This window comes from Notamacropus eugenii, chromosome 2 (genome assembly GCF_028372415.1).
Source record: "Notamacropus eugenii isolate mMacEug1 chromosome 2, mMacEug1.pri_v2, whole genome shotgun sequence".
Lineage (NCBI taxonomy): Eukaryota > Metazoa > Chordata > Mammalia > Diprotodontia > Macropodidae > Notamacropus > Notamacropus eugenii.
The window spans coordinates 329,636,317-329,660,024 of record NC_092873.1 but is presented as its reverse complement, the minus strand read 5'-3'; the positions used below and the strand labels follow the sequence as shown (position 1 = coordinate 329,660,024).

The following is a 23,708-nucleotide window of genomic DNA, read 5'->3' as shown; positions in this document are numbered from 1 at the left end:
AGAGATTGCGAAGAAAGGGGACCTGGGAAAAGACTACTTTAGTAAAGAAGAGATTCCGTTCTGAGTGTGCCACAGGACAGGAGCCAAAGAAAGGTCAAGAAATAGAATATCCTCTGGGAAAAAAGGTGGTTTCTTAGCAGTATAATATCATAGAAAGTACAACTAATTTGACATCTTAATTCTATATTCCTGTCCCACTTTTGCCACTAGCTTCTTCTGGAACCTTGGACAATTCATTTACTTTACTTCTACCTCAGTTAATAAAGTGATTTTAAAAAATCCCTTCCAGTCTTAATTTTCTGGCATTTTAGAATATTTCGTTGAAATATATGTATTCAAATTCACACTGTATTAATTTATAGTTGGGTAAAATATAATCATTGATTCTAGTCTAATGGAAATGCCCTCTTCAGGTTTGAACAATGAGAGTGCTTCAGGAGATTCACACGAATGGGGACCTATAAAGAACTCTATGAACTTTGAAAGTCAGTAAGCAGTCCAGGAAAATTTTATGGAAAAAGGAGAAAGAATTGTCAATCAACAGAGTAAATTCCATAAAAGTGCCATATGTGATCATAATGAACTTTGTGTGAAATATCATTTGGTCAGTCTAAATCTCTCATTTTACAAATAAAGAAACAAAGACCTTTGTCCAAGATTTTAGAATCATAGTATTTAGCACTGGAAGAGACCGAATTGTCTAATACCCAGACTTGATAGATAAGGAAATGAATGAGTTGTTGAGAGGTTAAGTCACTTGTCATACAGATTGTGTGCAGCAGAACTGGCATCCTGTGTCTTCTGATTCCAAATACACTGCTCTTCCATTGAGCAGTGTGACTTGTTCTATGAATTTATGCAGCAAAGCTTTTCATTTGGAAGTCAAACCAATTTTGCTTTTGATTTGGACTTTTAAAATAAGCTTCTATATTCTTATACTGAAGCTAGAATTTAGGCTTAAAATACCTTCCCCTGTACAGACCACACACAGCCTGGAATAATTTTTTAAAAAACTTGTTTCAGACCTGTTTTTATCAATGTAGGGAACTCGTATGGTGTATTGAGCCTTCTCCAACTGTGACAATTTGCGATGCATCTTTAATTTTTAATCCTGGAGGGTTACCTAAGTCAATGAGAGGTTAATTGTGATTTATCCAAGATCACATGGTATATATCATTGGCAGGACTTGAGACCAGCTCTTTCTGTTTAAAATTGGTCATTTATCAAGTCTCACAGCCCCTAAGGTGTAGAGTGATAAAAGATATGATTAAAAAAGAAAAGTCATCATAAGTCCCTGCACTGAAGCTTAGACTAGTGCTCAGAGCTTTATTACCTCCCCAAGCATAATTCTCAGCAGGTTATCTTACTTCCCAATCCACAGCTAGCTCGTGCTTCCAACTAAAAGGAAGGAAGGGGCCAAATGCTAGAAACGATATTATATCATCAGTCAGAAAAGACAGATGATGCACCTGACATTGTGGGAGGAGACCAGAAAGTGTATAAAAAACTATATTACTACACAGCATGATCATAACTATTCCTAATGACACTGAATCATAAAATTAAAGATTTAGAGTATGAAGGGAACTTAATGGTCATCTAGTCCAAGGCTTCTTAATTTAAAGAGGAGGAAGTTGAGGCCAAGAGCTTAAGTGACTTGCCTAAAGTCACTCAGTAAGTACCTGAGGCAGAATTTGAACCTCCATCTTCTGACTCCAAATCTAACTCTTTTTAATTCCTTATCTTGCATGTTCCCCAACACTGTCAAACTCCCTGAGCTCCCAGAGGACATTGCTATGCATTTTCATCAGGGATAAATAATCTTTTTGTCTGCCACACAAGATTGAGGTGAGGTTAGGGTACATTTTACTTAGCTCAGAGTCAAATCTAATAATTTAATTAATTAAAGGCACCATCAGTCACTTTCCAAAATTTTCTAGTTAATCAATTGTATCTTATACCAGGCCTCTGCAGCCTGTGGCATATGGGCTGTTTACAGCTGATTGTGGCCCACCAAAGGATTTCAGGCAGCCAGTGAAAAATGTAGAGGAAAACATCTTTTGTATGTAGAGGAAATCTTGGCTTGTCACAGTTGGCTAGGGCAGTAAGCGAATGGGTTGCAGGTTGCATAGGTCTGCCTTATACCCTAGTATACATTACCTAATATCTTACTGTTCTGTCATGTCTGACTCTTCATGACCCTATTAGGGTTTTTCTTGGCAGAGATATTAGAGTGGTTTGCCAAGTCCTTCTCAAGTTTATTTTACAGGTGAGGGAATTGAAGCAGGTTTAAGTGACATGCCCAGGGTCACACATCTAGTAAGTGTCTGAGGCTGAATTTGAACTCAGGACTTCCTGACTCCAGGCCCAGCTATCTATCCACTGTGTCAGCTAGCTGCCTTATACCCTAGTATGATTCTTTTAAATTTATTTAGTATATTTTTCTTTCTATTTAATCACTTTAAACATATGCCAGTCCTTAAATTAATCAGTCCCTATTGATGTCTATGACTGTATGTTCTAAATGTTAGAATCATGGATGTCCTTTAGATATTAGAAATTGTGTTTCTCAAGAAGCATTTGGTCTTTGGACTTCTCTTTTTTTAAGTTTAGCAAATTCCATTTTATTATCAGAAAATGTACAACTTTTCTGTCTTAAAAAAGTCTCATGTTTGGTTTGGTTTTTTTTGATGACCAAACAACTTCTAAGCACAACTTCTAAGAAAATTAAAAATCATAAGGATTACCAAATGGAGGGAATTCACATTTGGGAGGATTTCTATGAAATATGAAGCTCATATATTTTACAACTGGAAGGGGCCCTTTAAGGGCATCTAATTCAGCTCCCTCATTTTACAAATAAAGAAACTGACACCTAGAGAAGTTAAGGGACATATACACTACATATACATAATATGTATATACATACATATACGCACATATATATTTCATGCTTTTACGCACTCACAAGTCAAGACTGCACAGGGGCATGATGGAGAAGTCAAAGAGATCCAAAATGAATGTAACTGGATAGGAATTGAGGAGATGTCTGAAGACAATATGATTGGAATAATAATATAATAATAGTACATTATGTTCAGATACCACTTTTTTAAGCCATTCCTCAAGTTGATGGACACCCATTTAGTTTCTAATTTCTTACTACCATAAAACAATTGCCACGAACATTTTGGGGTCTTCCTATCTTTGATCTCCTTGTATGTGCCTAACATACATATGGGATAACATACATACATATGGGATTTCTGGGTCAAAGGATATAAATAATAGTGATTTTTATTGCAAAATTCCCAATTATTTTCCAGAATTGTTGGGCCAGTTCTCAGATTCTAACAACAGTACATTAGCTGTAACCAGTAACACAAGGTCCAGCATTAACACACCATCCCCTGCCCACCTTCTTTGGCTTTGCTCTCCTTACCATGTGTTCTATGATAACTGTCATTCAGAATATGACCTATGAAAATCATCCTTTGTTTTTCTTACAAATATTAGAAAGAGCAAAAAATTGGTGAATATGTATAGATCTTTAACTTAAGATCTATACATAGATAGCATTACCATTTCATAATTTATACCATGGCTCTCCAAGTAGATATATTTCCATCAGAAATGAACTTAAAACAGAAAGTCAAATTTCTTTCATGCAACCTGAACTAATTTTGTGATTTCTATGCAGGACAGAACCCAGGTTGCCATTACTGATTCCCATTCTTGTCTCCCAATCATCACTGTCCCCTCCTCTTTTTTTTTAAGGAATATGTTCCAGAATGTTGTTACTGAAATCGGAAGACAGAAAGTAACTGTCTTCATTGCTTAGGAATGGAAATTAACAGGATCAATGATTAGGTAGTAGACACATAGGATATGGAAAATTCTTTTTTTCCTCCATGACACTATTATTTATAAGATGTTAGAGGTACAGAGAATGTTAGAAGTCATCTAAGATATTTTCATTGTTTTAAGTATGAAGACATGGATTCCCATAGAGGTGATGTAACTTACGTGAAGTTGCAGATGTTGAGCTGGGATATAAATCTACATTCTCTGAGACCAGATCAGCTTCTCCTTCCACTAAATCACAAAGTCTTGTTCTCTATTTATCAGTGAATTTTTTTCCCAACTCAAATTTCATGAGTTTTCTTTAAACATATTGCTAGTAAAGGAGAATTAAAAAAAAAAAACTATAATGATCTCGAGTTGCTACTGAACATTTTCATTAAAACTCTGTTTGTGTTTTAATCTTAGTTACCTGGTTGTTTACTCTGAAACAGTTCATTTATATTTCCTAGTACTTCTTTGAATTCTTTATAGTCATTATTTCTTGAGAGATTATATTGAAGAATCAGTTAGAGAGTTGGTCTTAGAGACAAGAATATATGTTTTCAAGCCCTGCCTCTGACAGTTGTGTGACCCTGGGCAAGTTGCTGGAAAGGAAAGAGTTCTTGATCTAACAAGGGATAGAATTCTTCAGAAGAAGTAAAATGAAGAGTTTTGATGATAGGAAATTGAAAATAAAACTTTATGTGAATAAAATAAATTAAGTTGCAATTAGAAAAAAAGTTAATTTGTGAAAAAATTTTGCAGAATTTTTCTGATAAAGCTCTTACATTCAGAATACATAGAAAATGGGTACAAATATAGAAGAACAAGGGACATTATTCAGTATAAAATGCCTAAAGAATATGAACTGGAAATTCCAAAAAGAAAGACATACTTTCAATAATCATATACAAATTTTTCCTTATTGCTAATAGTAGGTTTAATGCAAACTAAGACAACTCTCAGATTTCTCTTAGACACTTCATGGAAAGTAGAAAATAAGCATTTAATGCTCAGTGCTGAGGATTCATATATAAATAAAAGTAAAAATCTTCTCTAATGAAGAAGATAACACACAAAAAGGAGCTAAAAAGTGGGGTAAAAGGGGAAGAATGAAGAAACCTAACAGGATGGCAAGGTTTGAAGTCCTGAAGCCAGGAACATGGCTGGAAGGGGAATGAAGATGGGCCTGGGCCCCTCTACAAATGAAGATTCAAGGAAGGATTCTCTGGTGGGAAAAGTTATTGAGGGTTCTATGGTGAGAAGGGCACAAGAGTGCTTGGATGTTCCATGGCCAAGAGGCCCTAGGTACCAAAGGGGGTTCCAGGATGATAGAGTGGCAAGGCCCTAGTTTTGATGACCAGAAGGCAGGAACACAGTCTTGATAGGCAAAAATGATAAAATGATTAATGACATTGGCCATTTTAAGCTAAGGTCCTTAACAGGTTATCATTCTGACTGAGGCAATGCTCATTCCCTGATTAAGGCTAGGTAAGAAATGAGGAAAAGAATAGCCTGTTTTACCAAGTTTAAAAAAAACCATCTCAATCTGGGAGGGGAAGACCCTCAGGGTTTTTGACCAAAACAGATACAATTACTACTTACATTCACTCTGAGCCTAGATGATAGTAAAATTCTGGAAGGGCAGAGTTGCAGTTTTTGCTTGCTTCAGCAATAAAATTATTTAAGAAGCACCAGGTGTCATTTCCACACAGCACTAATCTTAGTGGCAGGAAATGTAGTATAATTTGAATTGTAGTCTTTTCCTTAAAAATTAAAGCCTTATGAAAAAGTGAACATTACTCTTATCACATTTGGCTTAAGGAAGGAATAACATACATACTCAATTTGCTATGAAACCCTATCTTATACTTCAGGAAAGTAGGGGAGAAGGGGATAGGCAGGGATGGGGGAATGGTGGAAGGGAGGGCAAATAGGAGAAGGGTGTAATTAGAAGTAAATACTTTTGAGGAAGGATAGGGTCAAAAGAGAGAGTAGAATAAATGGAGGAAGGATAGAATGGAGGGAAATATAGTTAGTCTTCCACAACATGACTTTTGTGGAAGTCTTTTGCATAACTACACATGTATAACATATATCGAATTGCTTGCCTTCTCATTTGGGATGGGTGGGGAGAGAGGAAGGGAAAGAAGTTGAAATTCAAAGTTTTAAAAAACAAATGTTAAAAATTGTTTTTACCTGCAACTGGGAAATAAGATAAACAGACAATGCGGTATAGAAATCTATCTTGTCCTCCAAGAAAATAGAGGGGATGGGGATAAGAGAAATGAAGGGTGTGATAAAAGGGAGGGCAGATTGAGAGAAGGGGTAACTAGCATGCATGATGTCTTGGGGTGAGCAGAGGGGAGAGATGGGGAGAAAATTTGGAACTCAGAATCTTGTGGAAATGAATGTTGAAAACTAAAAATAAATAAATAAAAGAAGCACGAGAGAAAAATTAAAACATTTATGTATGCATAACAGTTATGTATGTCCCTATTTTATATTTGAGACTGGCATTTGATACCAGTGAATTTATCTTTTATAATAGGGAGAGATTTTAAAGCTGAAAGCAAATATAAAGTTTTCACTCATTAGAATTCAGTTATTCAATATTAATCTCTTTCCCCAAAAATGTGAATTGCAGAGAATATTCTAATATTTTACTCACTATCTAATTATGATTAAAAAGTTGTTTGCAAATATATAGCTTCGTTCATGCCTCATCAGTAAAGATGTTGAGTCACAGAGAGATGAAATTATTTTGAGGAGTGAATCACTGGTATAATGTGTCCCACCTATACTCTCATCTTTATATCATCCTCAGATATGATGTATTGTCAGGTGATTAAAATTTGATTTCTTTGCCTCTTGAAATTACTATTTTTACAATCTATTTCTGTACCCCTTGAACCATGAAAATGAATGGAGATCTTTGAGCACAAGGAATATATTCTTTTTTGTTGTGTATCTCCAGTTGTACCTAACAGGGTACCTTGTACTATAGATAAAGTTAAAACAAACATTTATTAAGCACTAAATGCCATGCACTGTGCTAAATGTTGGAGATACAAAGAAAGATAAAAACAATCCATGTTCTCAAGAAGTTCAGATCTAATGTTGGTTGGTTGTTTCAGTCATATCCAATTCTTTGTAATCTGATTTGGGGTTTTCTTGGCAAAAACATTGGAATGATTTGCCATTTCCTTCTCCAACTCCTTTTACAAATGAGGAAAATGAGGCAAACAGGTTGAAGTGACTTCTCCAGATCATACAGGTAGTAAGTGTGTGAAGCCAGATTTGAAATCAGAAAGATGAGTTTTCCTGACTCCAGGCCTGGCTCTGTATTCATTGCACCACCCTTAAGAGTCTAATGAGGAAGATAATATAAAAACAACTATGTGCAAACAATATTTAGAGTATAAATCGGAGATTATTTCTTAAGGAAGTCATTGAAATTAAGGAAAGCTAAGAAGAGTTTCTTGCAGAAAGTGGGACATTAGCTGGGGCTTGAAGAAAGTCAAGTGTTTATTAAATATTTATTGAATTGAATGAATTGAATATTACTAAGAATTTCTTATTCATATTCAGAATATTTAGAATATTACCTTAAATGTACTATTTTGAAAGCAATGTTTGAATAGAGAGGTCTGGGAATGATTGAGAGGACAATCTTGTAAAGTGGGGAATGTTGGGGAGAAAACAGACTTCGAAAAGGACTTTGGCTACTCATTCCTGAGTTTTTATTAAGGGGCAACTTGAAGACATCAAGTCTTGGTGGGCTGGGTAAAGAGACAAAGACAGGAAGAGAAGGACATATTCCAATATGAAATGCTGTGAAGTGTGAATTAGGTCCCCTGCCTAGATTTTGCCTGTTTTTACAAGCTGATATGAAACTTGGCATGAAAACCTTCCCTTTCTGACCCATTGATATGTTGTATTGCAAAAAGAAATAGGAGTTTGGTTATTTATAGTTCTTCATTATAGTATATTTTTAGGATCAATTTAGAACTTATTTGTGTTACCAGTACCCCTTAGATTTTTCATTTGACTTGAGAGACTTGTACAGGGCCAGAATAGATGTCTTAAAATTCTTCTCTACTGTTTCCAAAGCTCTGTGCTGGCATAATTTCAACACATTTATTTTTCTGTCCTTGACTGGCATGAAATTTATAAAGAGTAAATAGCTAGTCTCTTAAATTAAGATTCTGTTTGAATGAATACAAAAAAGGATATCAAATATTGTGAATTTGTTATTTTGTATTACAATAATGAAAACTATTTCCTTCCCTTGTTCATGCCATCTCACCATCCAGCTTAATGCTATAGGATTACCTTATATATAAAGCAGTATCTAATGAGATGGGGATCTTTTGAGGTGAAGGAGGGGGAGGAGATAGGAGGGGCAATAAAAAATGAATACAGTGTTCTTTATGTAGTAAGCACTGAAGCATTTGTTGAATTTATTTTATTTTTGGAACTAATTTTTAACTTCTATTTTTGGATGCTTGTTATTATTTCTATAGTGACTATGGTTATGGTATTAATTTCTATAGCACCATAGGATTTTTTAAAAAGTCTTTTTCTTACAACAAAACTTTGAGGGAGTTAGCACATATAATATTTCCATTTTTAGAGATTATGAAAATAATTCAGAGAAATGACTTGCTCAAGGTCATATGGCAATACATTCTGGAGTCAGGGTTTGAATCCAAGTGTTTTGGCTGCAGATACATTGTAAAGTGTGTGTCCACAGCATCACAGAGCCTTTGAAGACCTAGATTTGAGTCCTAATTCTGACACTTAATGGCTGTGTGTAACCTTGGGAAAGTCATATAGAGTTCTAGAGTTATAGATTTCTGGCTGAAAGAGACTTTAGTGATTATATGATTCAATTCTTATGGGAAATAAAATTCCATTACATTCATCTGCCAAAATCAGTGCAGCTATTCCCCAGTTAATGAACATCTACTTTGTTTCTAGTTCTTTTTCACACACACACAAAAATGTTCTTTTATAAATATTTTTGTACATATGGGTTCTTTCTCTCTGTCCTTGACCTCTTTACAATACATGCCTAATAGTAGTGTTGCTGACTTGAGGGGTATAGGAACCTTAGTAACCAGTTGAGTATGATTTCAAATTATTTTCTGGAATAGTTGAATCAATTTTCAGCTCCATCAGTAGTACACTTGTCTGCCCTGACTTCTAAAACCTCCAACCATTATTATTTTCCTCTATTGTCATTTTTTACCATCTAATGTATATGAGATAGAACCACAGAATTTTTTTCATTTCAGCTGGTCAACTAGAATTTATTAATCACTCTATATACTAAGCATTACGCTGGAAATTGGAGTATTTGAATTTCTCTTAATAAAGTGGTATTTTAAAAAATATACTTGTTGATAGTTGCAGTTTTTTATTTGAGAATTAACTTTTATTTCCTTTAACTATAAAGAAATTACTCTTATTTTATATATAATATGATATGTTAAATGACACTAAAGGTAATAAATTCTAATGTTCCATATAAAACAATATATAATAAAATAGTATTATATAGAGTATTGTATATTTGCATCAATTTTATATACTTTAGATATTAGACTTTATTAGGCAGATTTGTCAAATATTCAAAATTAAATATTTATCCTCTGATTATAACTCAACTTGGTCAATTTTTTAAAAGATGCTGAGAGATAGATACAGTATACATTTAAGATTCCCATTCTGCTGAAAATTCATAGTTAAGTTTTTCAAAATTCTGTTTAATTTTTATTTTCTTTATCTTTTAGTTAGATTTGTCAGTGTCTGAAAGGGATATGTTAAAATACCCAGTAATTAATATTTTGCTTCCTATTTCTTCTTACATTTTAACTTGCTTGCCCATTGGGTATACAGAAGCTATTCTATATGATTATTAATACTATTTCACAATCTATGGTGCCTTTAAGCATGATATAATATCCTTGCTCATCTTGCTTTGTTATATCTATTTGTATCATTACTTTGTTAGAGGTCCTGATTGCCAGTCTTACTTGAATTCACCCATTGCACAATATATTCTACCCAGTCTCCCAAGTTAACTATGTGAATCTATAAGTTTTAAGTGTATTTCTCATAAACTGTGTTTTCTGATTCTGGTTCCAATTCAGATTCATGATTGTGATTGTGATATTTTTTTTCTTTCATTAGAATGTTTCTTTGCTTCACATCTCCTTTTACTAGGGAAAAAGTAGCAAAAGAAAGGAATTAGCAACAACTCTGGCTATCAATAATTTCTGTGTCTACTCCTACTCATTTGCCTTTCCTACATTCATCCAAGTCAGATACTCATGTGAATTAAATGTGGCAATGTGATAGATTAGTTAGAGTTAAATCGAGTACTCAGAGAGGGAAAGAAAAAAAAAAACTTTGAATGAGAATAATTAAGCCCCTAACGAGGAATCAGCATTTCAGAACAAAAATTCTGTCAATACTAAGAGAAAAGAAAAAGAAAGTCATATAAAAATAAAACTGTAAACATAACTTTAAGATGTGAAAATTCGGAAAGAAAATACAAAATAAGTTATTTTGTAAAATTCGCATCCTTAATTTAAGCAACAAAAATACAAGAAATCCTGATTTTTATTAAAAAAGTATTAAGAAGTAATTGTATTTGAGCTTCTAAAACATAAAAGTAAATGAATTAATATTTCATATGAAATTCCCACATTTAGCATGTGTATCTGTAGTGTGATTTGGTTGAAGGTGGGGATGAAAGTTAGCCACTGCATGTTGAGTGACCCTTCACCTTGTACTGTGGACATCACTGATCTTTTCTAGTTACTTCCCACCATGGTAATTTATTCTCCAAATACTTGTTTGTTTTATACCTTGTAGGTCGATTGTTATGAGCATGTGTGGAATGAAACAATGTGGGTGGAAATCCTATGTAAATGACAGGGCAAGCCTAACGCAACCATGTAGCCTCACTGCTGTTTTTTAAGTTGCTAGTTTCATGCCTAGGGTAGAGGAAAGAGATTTAGATCCATGTGGCTTGACCCTTCTCTGATAGTCCCTGAGCCCCAGCAAGGGCGATGGGAATGAAAATACTGCTTCCACTTGAAAATTTAGACAGAAGGAGTCTGTCCTCTCTGTCCTCTTGGCTTTCATCTGTGTACCTTGACCTCACTACCTTGTCTCTTTTTGCAATTCTCTTTTCAAAAATAATGAAGCACCCAGATCAGAAGGAGCTATGATCAATTGAATTTTATGTAGCTGGAAAATTCAAACTAATTATAACTTTAAAGAACAAAGGTAAGCTTTAGAATAGGCACTCACTCTCAACCTAGCAGGGGAGGGAGAGAGGGGGAGAAAAAGGGTGGGGGGAAGAAGGGAGGGATAGAGAGAGAGACAGACAGAGACAGAGACAGAGAGAGAGAGAGAGAGAGAGAGAGAGAGAGAGAGAGAGAGAGAGAGAGAGAGAGAGAGAGAATCATTATCAATCTTATTGGCTAAATTTAGTAATAACTGTCTACATAGGTATCTCCATAGATTAGAGCCTTTATCATAAGATTCCTTCCACAATTAGAAAGGGAAACCCAAACTGCCTGTTTCCCACAAAGGCACTGAGTCTTGAAATCTCTGGGTCCAATTCTTGCAACTTATATCATTTTTTTCCTTCAGGACAAAAGGAAACCACTAAGACTACCAGGCTCTCTTCTATCTATAGATCGTAGTAAGCCAAAAAAAATTCCATTCCAACGAGTAGAACTTCATCCTCATTTTGTATTTTTCTTTGTCACAGAAAGGTTCCAGAGGTTTCAGTCATTTGCCCATTTCATTTGGAGGGATCTAAGAGTTATTTCCCACAGCTTAAATGTAGGGACTCCTAAATATTTATCTTTAGCCCTGAGTTCTCCCAGTCTTTGATGTCCATCTGTGATTGGCAGTCTTTACCTGGTTGCCCTGGCAGTCTCTCCATCTGATTTCCCAAACTGAGCTAACAGTCCAAAGTTGTTGTTGAGTCATTTTCAGTTGTGTCCAACTCTTTGTGATACCATTTTGGAAGTTTTCTTGGCAAAGATATTGGAGTAGTTTGCCATTTCCTTCTTCAGATCATTTTACAGCTGAGGCAACTGAGGCAAACAGGCTTGCCCATGGTCACACAGCTAGGAAACGTCTGAGGCCAGATTTGAATTCAGGAGGATGAGTCTTTCTGACTCCAGGCAGGGTGCACTATCTAAGGTGACCTCTAATAATCCATGTTTCTTCCTAAATAAACTTTTCTCTGACTTTGTTTTTCCAGTTAATGATACCAATGGTCTCTCAATCTGTCAGTTATTAATCCCTTGCCTTTAATTGTTTTCCTTGTCTAATCAGTTACTGGGACTTGTCATTGCCACCACTACTTGGGAAAGACCTTAGTTTAAAAAAGCCCAGGTCACCCACTGCACCCTGAGCCATCACAAGTTGCCTTTCACTTTTGTCTTAACACTGGACTTCTATGACTCTGGAGGAGAAAGGCTGATGATTTTGCACAAGACATCACCCTCATGATGTCATTGGTACTCTGAGAATGAAGGACGAGAAACACCAGTGCTCTCGCCCTCCTTCTCTTTCCTCACCTCTTAAACCCTTCTCTCTCCTCTCCTTCCTCCTAAGACTTCTTCCCCCTCTCCCAAGATAAGGAGGACATTTTTACTCTTCTGCTTTCTTTGCTGTTTCCTCCTCAACCCTGCCTCTTTATCTTGTTCTTTTCACTTCCTTCTTTTCTTCTCTTCCTGTCTCTTCCTTTCAACTTGTTCTTCTTTTTCTTCCTTGTTCCCTTTTCTTTACTCAATACCACACTCACTCTTTCTTGTCCTATCCTATCCTGTCCTGTCCCAATGACACCCTGCTTCAGGTCCCCATTACTAATGGACTAATGTAATAGCCTTCTAAATAGCTTCCTTCCCCTCATGTGTCTCCCTCTTCAATTTATTCTATGTATTTCTTGTAGAAAACTCTTCCTAAAGCATAGCTGTAATTATATTACTCACCGGTCCTTCTGTTTGTGTGTTTGTGTGTGTGTGTGTGTTTTATTGTTCCATTTGGCAGTCTGGTAAAGCCTATGAACTTCTTTTTCAAAATAATGTTTTAGGGACATAAAATAAAATATGTAGGAATATGTAGGATTACAATGGAAACTAGTTATGTTGAAACACAGTGATCAATTTATTTTTTCATGAAATTGCAAATCTGTTGTGTATAACTTGCTATTCTTTTAAATATAATAAAATTATCATGCCATTTTCTTATTTCCTCCTTTTTTTCTTTCCTCTCCTCCTCCACCCTAGAGATGGCTACCATTAGACACAAATATGTGTGTGTGTATGTATACATACATAGACACATATATCCATATATCACCATTCTGTACATTATTTATCAGTTCTTTCTCTGGATGCAGATAGCATTTTCCTTCATATGTCCTTTGTAGTTAATTTGGGTGTTTGTAATAGTCAAAATGACTTAGTCACTAAAAGTTCTTAAAACAATATTGCTGTCACTGTATACAATGTTCTCTTGGTTCTGCTTATTTCTCTTTTCATTATTTCATGCAAATCTATCCATGTTTTTATAATTTCTTATAGCACAATAGTATTCCATTACAATCATAAGGCACCAGAATGTAGGGAAATTAGGAAAAGGTTTTTGTAGAAGGTGTGATTTTAGCTAAACCTCGAAGGAAGAAACAAAGGGAGCCAGGAGATGGAGGAAGATTCTATGCATGATGGACAGCCAGTGAAAATACCTGGAGTCAGGAGATAGAATGTCTTTTTCAAGGAAAAGCAAGACAGGTCAATGTAATTAGATCAAAGAGCATGTATGTGGGGGTTGAAGGGTGGGAGATCATATAATATTTAAGAAAATTGAAAAGGTAGAGTGACTTATGCAGGAATGTGGATGTCAAATAGAGGATATTATATTGGATTGGGAAAGTGATTGGAAATTACTAAAGTTTATTCAGTATGGAAGTGACATGGTCATACTTGTGCTTTAGGAAGCTCACTTTGATAGTGATTAGAAGATGAACTGAAGTGTAAGGGAATTTGTGACATGGAGACCAACTAAACGGCTATTGCAGTAGTCCATGTTTATGGTGATGAGGGGGAATATTTGAGAGATGTTACAAAAATGAAATCACAGGCATGGTGAGAGTGAGAAGTCATAGATAACTCTTAAGTTTTAAGCATGTGGGAGTCAGAAGATGCTGGTGCCCACAACAGTAATAGGGAAATTTGGAATGGTGGAGGTTTTGAAGGAAAGAAAATAAGTTCAGTTTTGGGAATATTGAGTTTAAGATGTCTACAAGATATCCAATTCAAACTGGCCAGTGGATAGTGGAAGATGTATCTGGAGACTAACAAAGAGTTTAGGACTAAATAAGTAGATTTTGGAATCCATAGCAAGGTGATAATATTATCCATGGGAAATGATGAGATCACCAAGTAAAATAGTATAGAGGAAAGAAGAATGTCCAGAACAGAGCTCTGTGAGTTTCCCATGATTAGTTGCTATATTCTAGGTAAACATCCAACAAAAGATACTGAGTGGAGATCAGACAGATAAGAGGAAAGAATGGTTTAACAAAACCCTGAACAGAAGAGAGTATCAAGAAGAAGGTGATAAACAGTGTCAACTTGTCCACTTTCATGTGACTAAAATTCTCCAGGCAAAATTGAAACCAAGACAGCATCTGACTCCATATCCACAACTCTTCTAACATACCTCACTGCTTATCAAATGTCAACTCCTTCTTCAGACTGCTGCGTAAACTCTACTTCCCCCCAAAACATGATGATTATCAATCTATGGTATAATCTAGGTTCTACATGTTTTTCATTCCTCCGTTTTGTTTTTCTTTATTTCCTTTGAAATTCTAGATCTTTTGTTTTGCTTAATAAGTTTTAAATTATTTTGTCTAGATCTATAAAGTAACCCTTGTTAATTTGACAAAGCACTAATTCTTTAATTCAGGTAATATAATTTTTTTTATTTTGCTCTGACCCAGTCATTAGCACCAAATATGACTAATTATTTAAATTATTCTTATATATACAAGTGTAGTCATGCACAACACTTGTGAAAGAAAACATAGATAAAAATAAAACCCTCAAGAAAAGTAAAGTAAAAAAAGTATACTTTGATCTTCAGACACCATTAGTCAAAGAAGTCATTCTTAAGAACAAATTGACTTGAGGAACTAAAGCTTGAATCATTAAAATTGCTTTTGGGTAATTCAAGTAAAAAAAAAAACAACAACAAAATCAGTGCTGAAGTAGTTTGGCCAAGATGCAACATCGTGGAAGTCAGGTATCTATGTCCAGCTTGATTGGTGTTCTATCCCTGTTGATTATCTTTTTCGTGCTATTGTTAAGTAAAACTTTTATTAATTGTAAGATAGTCTGCAAGTATCTCATTTCATTCCATTCCCAAGATGGAATCCCCAGACATAACTAGTTGGTATAGGTTCAGAATATAGTCTTATGCTCTGAAAAGATTTTTGTTTAAATAAGCATTGCATTTTGTTAAAGCCTTTTTCTGCATTGATTAATATAATCATGTATTTTTATTTCAATGTGGTTAATTATGCTAATTATTTTTCTAATTTTGAATCATCATTAATTTCCCAATGTAAATCAGAATTGCTCATATTTAAGGTTTTTAGTCATATTGATGAAGACTTTAAGAGGATTTAAGAAAATTTAGTCATAGTATTCATTATTGCTCAGTCTGTTATAATTCTCTTTCTTTTGTCACTCCTTGTTTTTATATTTCAATATAAGTACCACATGAATGGTACAAGAAAAGTATTATAGGAATTCAGAAGAACATGAAACTCAGTATGAAACAGTGGAAAATATTTTGAATTTTCAGTATGTTATGTTTAATTAAGTCACTTAAACTCTTAATACTAATTGTCTTATCTGCAGGAAGTTGGATTAGAGGTTTTAGAAAGTCCCTATCTAGCTCTAAGTCTTATGATTTTGGACTTCTTCATCTACTGACATTTATAATTTGTTAAGAGAAAATGCTGGGCCTTGGTTTTGAAGTAGATTCTTGCCCCAATGATTTCTACGATATGTAGGTTTACCTTTAATTATCCAATATCAAACACAAATGAGTAGACTGTAATTTTATGGAACATTTTACTCACCTTTTGAAATTTGGTAGTCCATAAATATTTGTTGATTAAACAGTTGTATGACAGATATTTGATAGTCTCCTTGAGCATTTTTAGCACAAGCTAAGTGTTTATGACTTTTGGAGTTGGTCACATTTTAGTTATGTCATGATTTGTAAAGTATTTAATCAATAACCATGTATTAAGTGTCTACTATATTTCAGGCACTGTACTAATCACTGAGAATAAAAAAAGGGAAGCAAAATATAGAGGGGATGGCAAGGCTTCCTGTAGAAAATGATATTGTAGTTAGAACATCTAGGAAGCTAGTGTCACTAGATGGATGAGTATATGTCAAAGACTATGGTATAAGAAAATGACAATGTAAGAGGGATCTAGGTTATGAAGCTTTGAATGACAAAAGAGTTTTGTATTTGTTCCTGGTAGCAACAGGAAGCCCACTGGAGTTTACTGAGTAGGGGAGTGACATGATCAGAACTGTGGTTTAAGAAGAATCTCTATAGTGGCTGAATGGAAGATAGATTGGAGTAGGGAAAGACTTGAGGCAGGTAGACCTATCAGCAAGGTATTTTAATAATCAAAGTGTGAGTTGATGAGGGTCTACATTAGGTGACAAAATCAGAGGAGAGAAAGGCAAGTACTCAAGAGATGTTGCAAAGGTGAACTCTAAAGCCTTGGCAATAGCTTGGATATGGGCAATAAAAGACAGTGTTGACTTCAAGTTGTGAGTCATATGGACTAGGAGGATGGTGTTGTCCTCTATAGAAATAGAGAAGGTATGTGATGGGTGAGGGTGTAGGGAAAAAGGTAATGAGTTCAGTTTTGGACATAGTGAGTTTAAGATGTTTATAGGACATTCAGTTTAAGATGTCTAAAAGTCAGTTGGAGATATGATTAGAGTCAACTGAGAGACTGGGGCAGGAATATTAGATTTGAGAATCATTAACGTAGAGGTGGTAATTTTATTCATGAGAGATGATGAGATCACCAAATAAATTAGTATAGAGGGAGAAGGGAAGAAGGTCCAGGACAGAACCCCACCCCTGCAGTTAAAGGATGTGATATGGAAGAGAATCCAGCAAAAGAGACAGAGAAGGATCAGTTACGTAGGAGGAAAAGCAGGAAAGGATGATGTATCAAGAGAGAAGAGTTATCAAGCAGGAGAGAATGATCAATATTGCAAAGGCAGTTGTCAAAGAGGTCAGGGAGAGTGAGGATTGAGAAAATAAGATTAGATTTAGCAACTAAAATCATTAGTAACTTTTGAAAGAGGAGATTTGGTGAAATGGTGATTGGAAACCAGTGGTTAAGGGTGAAGAAGACAGTGAGAGGAGAGAAGGGGAGGAGTACAGGGGGGTTGTGTTGGCAAGGGGCAGTGAGAATTCAGTAAGAGCTAGTTGATGGAAGGCGGGGGAGTGGAATAGGTTTAAGATGAAAAAAAATTTGTTTTCCATGGAACAGGCATTCCAGAGAGCATAGTGGAAGCAAGCCATAGTGACCTATCAAGTCCCTTAGAGATTCTGCAAAGATGTTAAGTATCATTAAAAGAAAAAAAAATCTACCTGTCTCTGAACTTTTAGTGTGGAGATTACTTTCAGCCACCCACCATTATAGTTTTACAATCCATGTGTAACTTATAGTCCTAAAAAGTTGCATAGGACATTGAGAGATTAAGTGACATTGTTACACATTTGGTATGTGTCAGAAGTAGAGCTTGAACTTATCTTACTTGAAGTCTAGCTCTTTCTTTTCATTGTGCCATGATGCCTTTTGGAAGATAGCATGGAACATAGCATTCTTTTATTTTATATTGGTAGGTTGGTGGCTATGAATTCCTTAAATATGAGGAGAATAATTCTGTTATCTGTAATAAATAAATAAATGAATGCATGAAGAAATACATGAACAAGTAAACAAATAAGTAAATGTGTGTATGTGTGTGTTGTTTTGTTCAGTTATTTCATTATTTATCCTATTCTCCATGACCCCACTTGAGATTTTCTTGGCAAAGATATTAGAATGGTTTGCTATTTCCTTATCCAGCTCATTTTACAGATGAGAAAACTGTGGGAAACCAGCTGAAGTGACTTGCCCAGGGTCACACAGCTAGTAAATATCTGAGGCCAGATTTGAATTAAGGTCTTCCTGACTCCCAATGCTCTATCCCCTGAGCAACTTAGCTGTCTCATTTCAAGGTATATACATTATATATGTGTGTGTATGCCCATGGATATGTGTGTATATACATATACATAAACAGATTATGATGATGAGAACTCATATTTACACAGTACTTGAAACTTTGCAAAGTTATGGTATCTAATTTGAGCCTCAGAACAACCATTCAAGATATAAGTATTATATTTATTATTATTATTATGAATTTATTGGTGAGGAAATTGAGGATTAGATATAATGCCTGACTTGTTTATGATGACAGAGCTATAAATACAATCATTGAAGGTTAAAATTTATTGAAGACAGTGATTCATCTATATTTAATTCAGTAGTAAACACTACATCTTCGAATGAATGCCATGTGATTGCTTTTTAAAGCATTCCAGTTATAGTCAAATTAAATTAGTTTGAGCAAGTGAGAACCTTCTTTAATTGTGGTTTTATTTTCTCCCTACCAGTTTGCTGTTTTGTGGTTCACAAGAGGTGCCATGAATTTGTCACTTTCTCTTGTCCGGGTGCAGATAAAGGACCTGACACTGATGTAAGTATATGCAAATTTCTGCTGGTTCACAGAGTCTTTGTTTGACAAAGAATTTGTTTTTACATACAGTGTTTTACAGTGTTTCTCTGGCCATTTTTGCATGGAATAGTGATAGATGGCATTTTCTCCTGGGGAACTTTCATATGTGATTAGCTTGCATCAAGTAATAGGTTAATGACACTGAATTCAGAGCCGTGATTGTCATGTTTATTTTCACATGTACTATGAAAAGCTTGTCCTACTGTATGAAATACTTGTAATCTTGCCTGTAAACATATTGATGAGTCATAAATGGTACATAAATCTGGTTTCATTCCACTTCAAATAGCTTATTGAATAACGAGTCTTTTATTATACTCCACCGATGTAATAAAATGTTGCTTGTTTGCTTCCTGTGATGCTTGATGTCTTTTCATTATGCATTATAAATTCCCCTGTTGAATAAAATAATTTAACATCTGTTTAGAAGAACAATACTTTCAGAAGCTTTCTTTGTCTGAACATATAATGTAGTTTATTTCTGTTCTGTTCTATTCTGTCTTTACTGTTATCTCCTTGCATTTCTTACTTGTTCTAGAAATGGGATATATTGGTCAAAATATAAAAATACATGAGGAATATCAGCATCTAAAATGCATTTAAAGAAAGAGGATAAAAATAAAGATGATAGAATGGATTTAAGGAGTTTAAAAAAAATAGGTGCTGCAATAATATTCCCCTCACTCTCGTAATTCTCTGAACTGGCATTAGTTAACATAAGGGAAGGCTGAAAAAGATGAGATAGAAAAGGCTACTAGAAAACGCATTGGAAGATGTATCCTCTGAGATTCTTATCTCTGTCCTTCACTAAATCCTCCATAAAAATATGTACATATATTATTACTAGGTATTCCTCTGTCACTGGTTCATGGGTATTTATTTTGTGATAAGCCAAATTTATGACAAGTCAAAACTTAGTTCAAAAATATTTTTAAATGCCTCATCTCTTATTTCCATTTACTTTCTTTGCTTGTAAAAAATATGTTGATAATCTTTTCTGTTTCAGATATTCAGTTCAAATATTTATTTGAGCTGTCTGGCTGAAATGAATCCTTCCATTGACACTTGTTTCTCTCAAACCTTCACTACTTTTTCTCTAACCTTTTCATTCTCATTCTGGCTAATTATGTAAAAGGGAAAAAAAAGAATTCTTCTGGGATTTGGAAGTCCTTTCCCTTGTTTACACGTAAGGAATGGTAGAAGTTAATGCTGACCAGTTGACAAGGGGATACATTACATAATAGATGAGGTAGTATTCAGAATTTTGAACGATTAGCGTTATCCTAATTTTCATTTGGCCTTTTTTTACTCATCTTTTTCTTCCCTCTTTTATGATGAACAATGCTAAACAATTTGAGGGCTTAGAAAAGGAATGAATAGGAATACTATTTATCCTGTAATCTCATTTTACATGCCAACATCTATTCTAGCCCTTTTGTTCTACCCCAAAACATTATGGGATGATAATTTTATCTATCCTTTTCTTGTTTCTTCTTCCTTGCATTTTTCTCTGTCCCTTTTCTCCCTTCTTTCCCTATTTTATCATCTCTCATTTTTTTCTCCATGATGCTGAGAATGTATAGGAGCAATACTCATGGTAATAGAGCAAGAGGAAGAGAAATAGACATTTCTCACTGGATTTGTTTCAATCCCCTTCTCTCCATCTTTTTCAGTGCTTCTTAATAATACTTAACTAAAAATGGAAATCTGTTATCCAGTTCTTTGAACCATCTGTGTTCTTGTTGTTTTAATCTTTCAATATTTATTAAATGCCTAATATATGCTAGGCACTTTGCTAGGAATTGAGAATACAAAAATAAAAAAGGAATTACTTTATCCCTTTTAATGGGTTTACATGTTATCAGGTAATATCATATATACATAGGAAAAATACATGCGAAATATAAGCAAGTTAATTTCTAATAGGAGTGTGAGAATGATTAGAATCAAGATGGGCTTTCTGTGAAAGGTGGTACCTGATCTGATGTTTGAAGGAAGCTAGGGAATCTCTTGAATATATGGGATGAGAGGATTGAAAAGGTGATAGTACCTGAGATTGCAAACCCAGTGGCCTGGAAGAATGATGGCACCTTCACCAGAAATAGACAAGTTAGGAAAAAGGGAGAATTAAGGGGTGGGTGGAAGAGAATGAGTTCTCTTTTCAGCATGTTAAGAACTCTATCATATCTCTCCATATTTTCTAACTCATTCTTAATTGTAAAACTTACAACTGGATATGAGGATAATAAAAGTTAGAATGTACCAAATAGATTGGGGAGATATTTATTGTCCTTTGGTTTTGACATGCTCTTTTCTTCCTTCCCTCTCAATTGTATTCAAGGGCTTTTAAAAGAATCTCAATGAAACAGCAAATGGTTGATGGTGAACCCTGTCATACTTACATTTTAATATTCTTCCAAAAGAAGTTGATAGAAAACTTCTTTATGTTCGAGAAAGTTACTTTACATATTGAAATGTGCAAAGGATGAGCTAGTCTTACCTATCATACAGTGGAACAGACATCTTTTAAGGAGTAAAATCTGTTTTTTGATCCTCTGAGTCAAAAGATCTATGATAGGTAGATTATTTATAATAAATGGATCAGTCTCTTCTTTCCCTAACTAAACATTATTTTTCTTAAGTTATGTGAATTTTTACAGAGAATCATAAGAAGGGCATGGATGGGGACATTTGGTTGCCTTTCAATGCAGATAATACTGTTGAGGAACAATTTTCCAAATATTTAGAGATGAGAGGCACTGAGGAATTTTTTTTCTTTTTTCCTCTTCAGTTAAAAATGGAGAGGACCTTGCAGACCTTCTAGTATACTCCACTCAAAAACATCTGTGATCTGTGAAACAAATATGTCTCCTGCTTTTTGTACCAAAATGATAGTATTTATTTCTTCTTTCATTCAGCCAATAGTTGTTAAGTGCTTCCTGTGTGCATAGCACAATGTTAGATGTTGAAGGCAACTTACCCTCATGTTAATTGCAATCAAGCACGTCAGTTTGGGAAACAAAATGCAATATACATGAAAAGTTAAAGAATAGTAATATTTTGTATCACACAAATAATCTTAAGCTTCCATGTAGCGTTCATTACTTTCAAAATTATTAAATGTTATACAATGATTTTGATAGGAAAAGCTTCTATTTATATTATTTCACTTGATCCTCCCACATTAGTAAATATCACAAATCAGTCTGATTAAATGCCTCATGAATGAAAGGGACACCATGTGCCATCAAACGATGGAGACATTAACAGAGGTAGAATTAGGAAACCTGGACTCAATTCTCTGTTCTTATACTTAACTTAATGATCCTAGGCAAGTCACTTAACCTTGACATACTTCAGAGTCCTCTGTAAATAGAAATGTGAATACCTCGTTCATTACTTCATAGATATGTTATAAATAATGCATAATTTAAACCTTAAAGTACTTTATAAGTATTGAGCTATTATTCTTAATTATACAATATTATCTTATGGAAATAACATCTGACTGAGTTCCCTTTATACATCTGAAAATTACTGGTTATAAGGCCATTTGCAGGTTATTGAACATCTCTGACCTTCATTTTCTTCATCTGTTGGGATGGTAGCAATTCCTTATAACCAAGAAGAAAAAAAAGAGAAAAAAAATCTTTAGCAAAGCTAGCCAACCTATCAATCAAGTTTGACAATATATACCATACTTAATCCCCATTATTTCCAATCACTTTGAAGAAAGGAAGGAAGATATTCCCATATTTCTTTTTCACAGAGTCCAACTTAGTTATTATAGATACCATGATTTTTAAAAATACATTCTGTAATCTTGGAACATCTACTTTGTAAATTCTTTGCTACTACATAAAAGTGCTGCTTTAACTCTTTTGGTGTATATTGTACTTCTACTTCTATCCTTGATTTCTTCATAGCAGTAACTTTTTGACCAATGGGAGTAGGCATTTTAGCCAGTTTCTCATCATGGTGCCAAATTGCTTTCCAGCATGTTAAACAAAGTCATAGCTTCATAACAGTTTATTAATGTGCCCATATTTTCACAATACCTCCAACATTTTCAGTTTCCAACATTTATCATCCTCGTGAATTTACTAGGTGTGAAATGAAACCCCAGATTTGTTTTGATTTGCATTCCTCTTTTAAAATTTGTGACAGTCTTTTTTACTGTTATTAGTAGTTTGCAGTTTTTCTTTGGAAAGGTGTTTATATTATTAACCTCTTATTCATTGGAGTTTTACTTTTGGCCTTTATATGTTTTTTTTTTTAATTTCCTATGTATCTTGGACTCTAGAGCCTGTGAAAGATATAAAATGTGTTTTTTTTCAAAATCACTTGCTTCCTTACTTAGAACTGATTCTGTTCAAAACTTCTTCAAAGTTATATAATAGATGTTTATCTTTTATACTTTGTTATTTATTTTTGTATTTTAATCACTTTTATCCTTTATTTACTTAAGCATTCTTAGTTATAGTTGTGAATGTACCCAATATTGTTCGCTCTTAATTGCTTTATGCTGTGAATTCATTTTGAACTTATCGTGCTATATGATATTTAAGGTGATGAACTAATTTTTCCAATTTCCAATTTTAATTTCCAGTTCCAATTCATTCCAAATTCCCCAGAAATTAGGTCAAATAGGGCATTCTTCCCCACCTCCTTTATATTCTTATATTTTTTGAATGCTGAATTACTATTTTTATTGTTTCTGGGCCATCTTCATTCATTCAATAAATATTAAGTGCCTACTATGTGTCAGATGCTGTGCTAAGTGCTGGGATACAAAAAATGGCAAAAACAATCCCTGCCCTCTGCTTTTCTATTTTTTAGCCAGTACAAAATGGTTTTGATAATTGCTAATTTGTAATATACTTTGATTTCTCTTCCCTTTACATTTTCCTCTAAAGATTCTAGATTTCTTT

At 34.4% G+C, this 23,708-nt stretch overlaps 1 protein-coding gene across 1 annotated transcript in view; it reads left to right on the top strand.

Moving 5' to 3' along the window:
- PRKCA (protein kinase C alpha) overlaps nt 1-23,708 on the top strand; it is a 484,269-nt gene that overhangs the window by 175,951 nt on the left and 284,610 nt on the right. Inside the window, exon 3 of the mRNA XM_072645482.1 lies at nt 18,656-18,738. Within this exon, the coding sequence (XP_072501583.1) occupies nt 18,656-18,738 (83 nt within the window). The remainder of the gene's footprint in view (nt 1-18,655; nt 18,739-23,708) is intronic.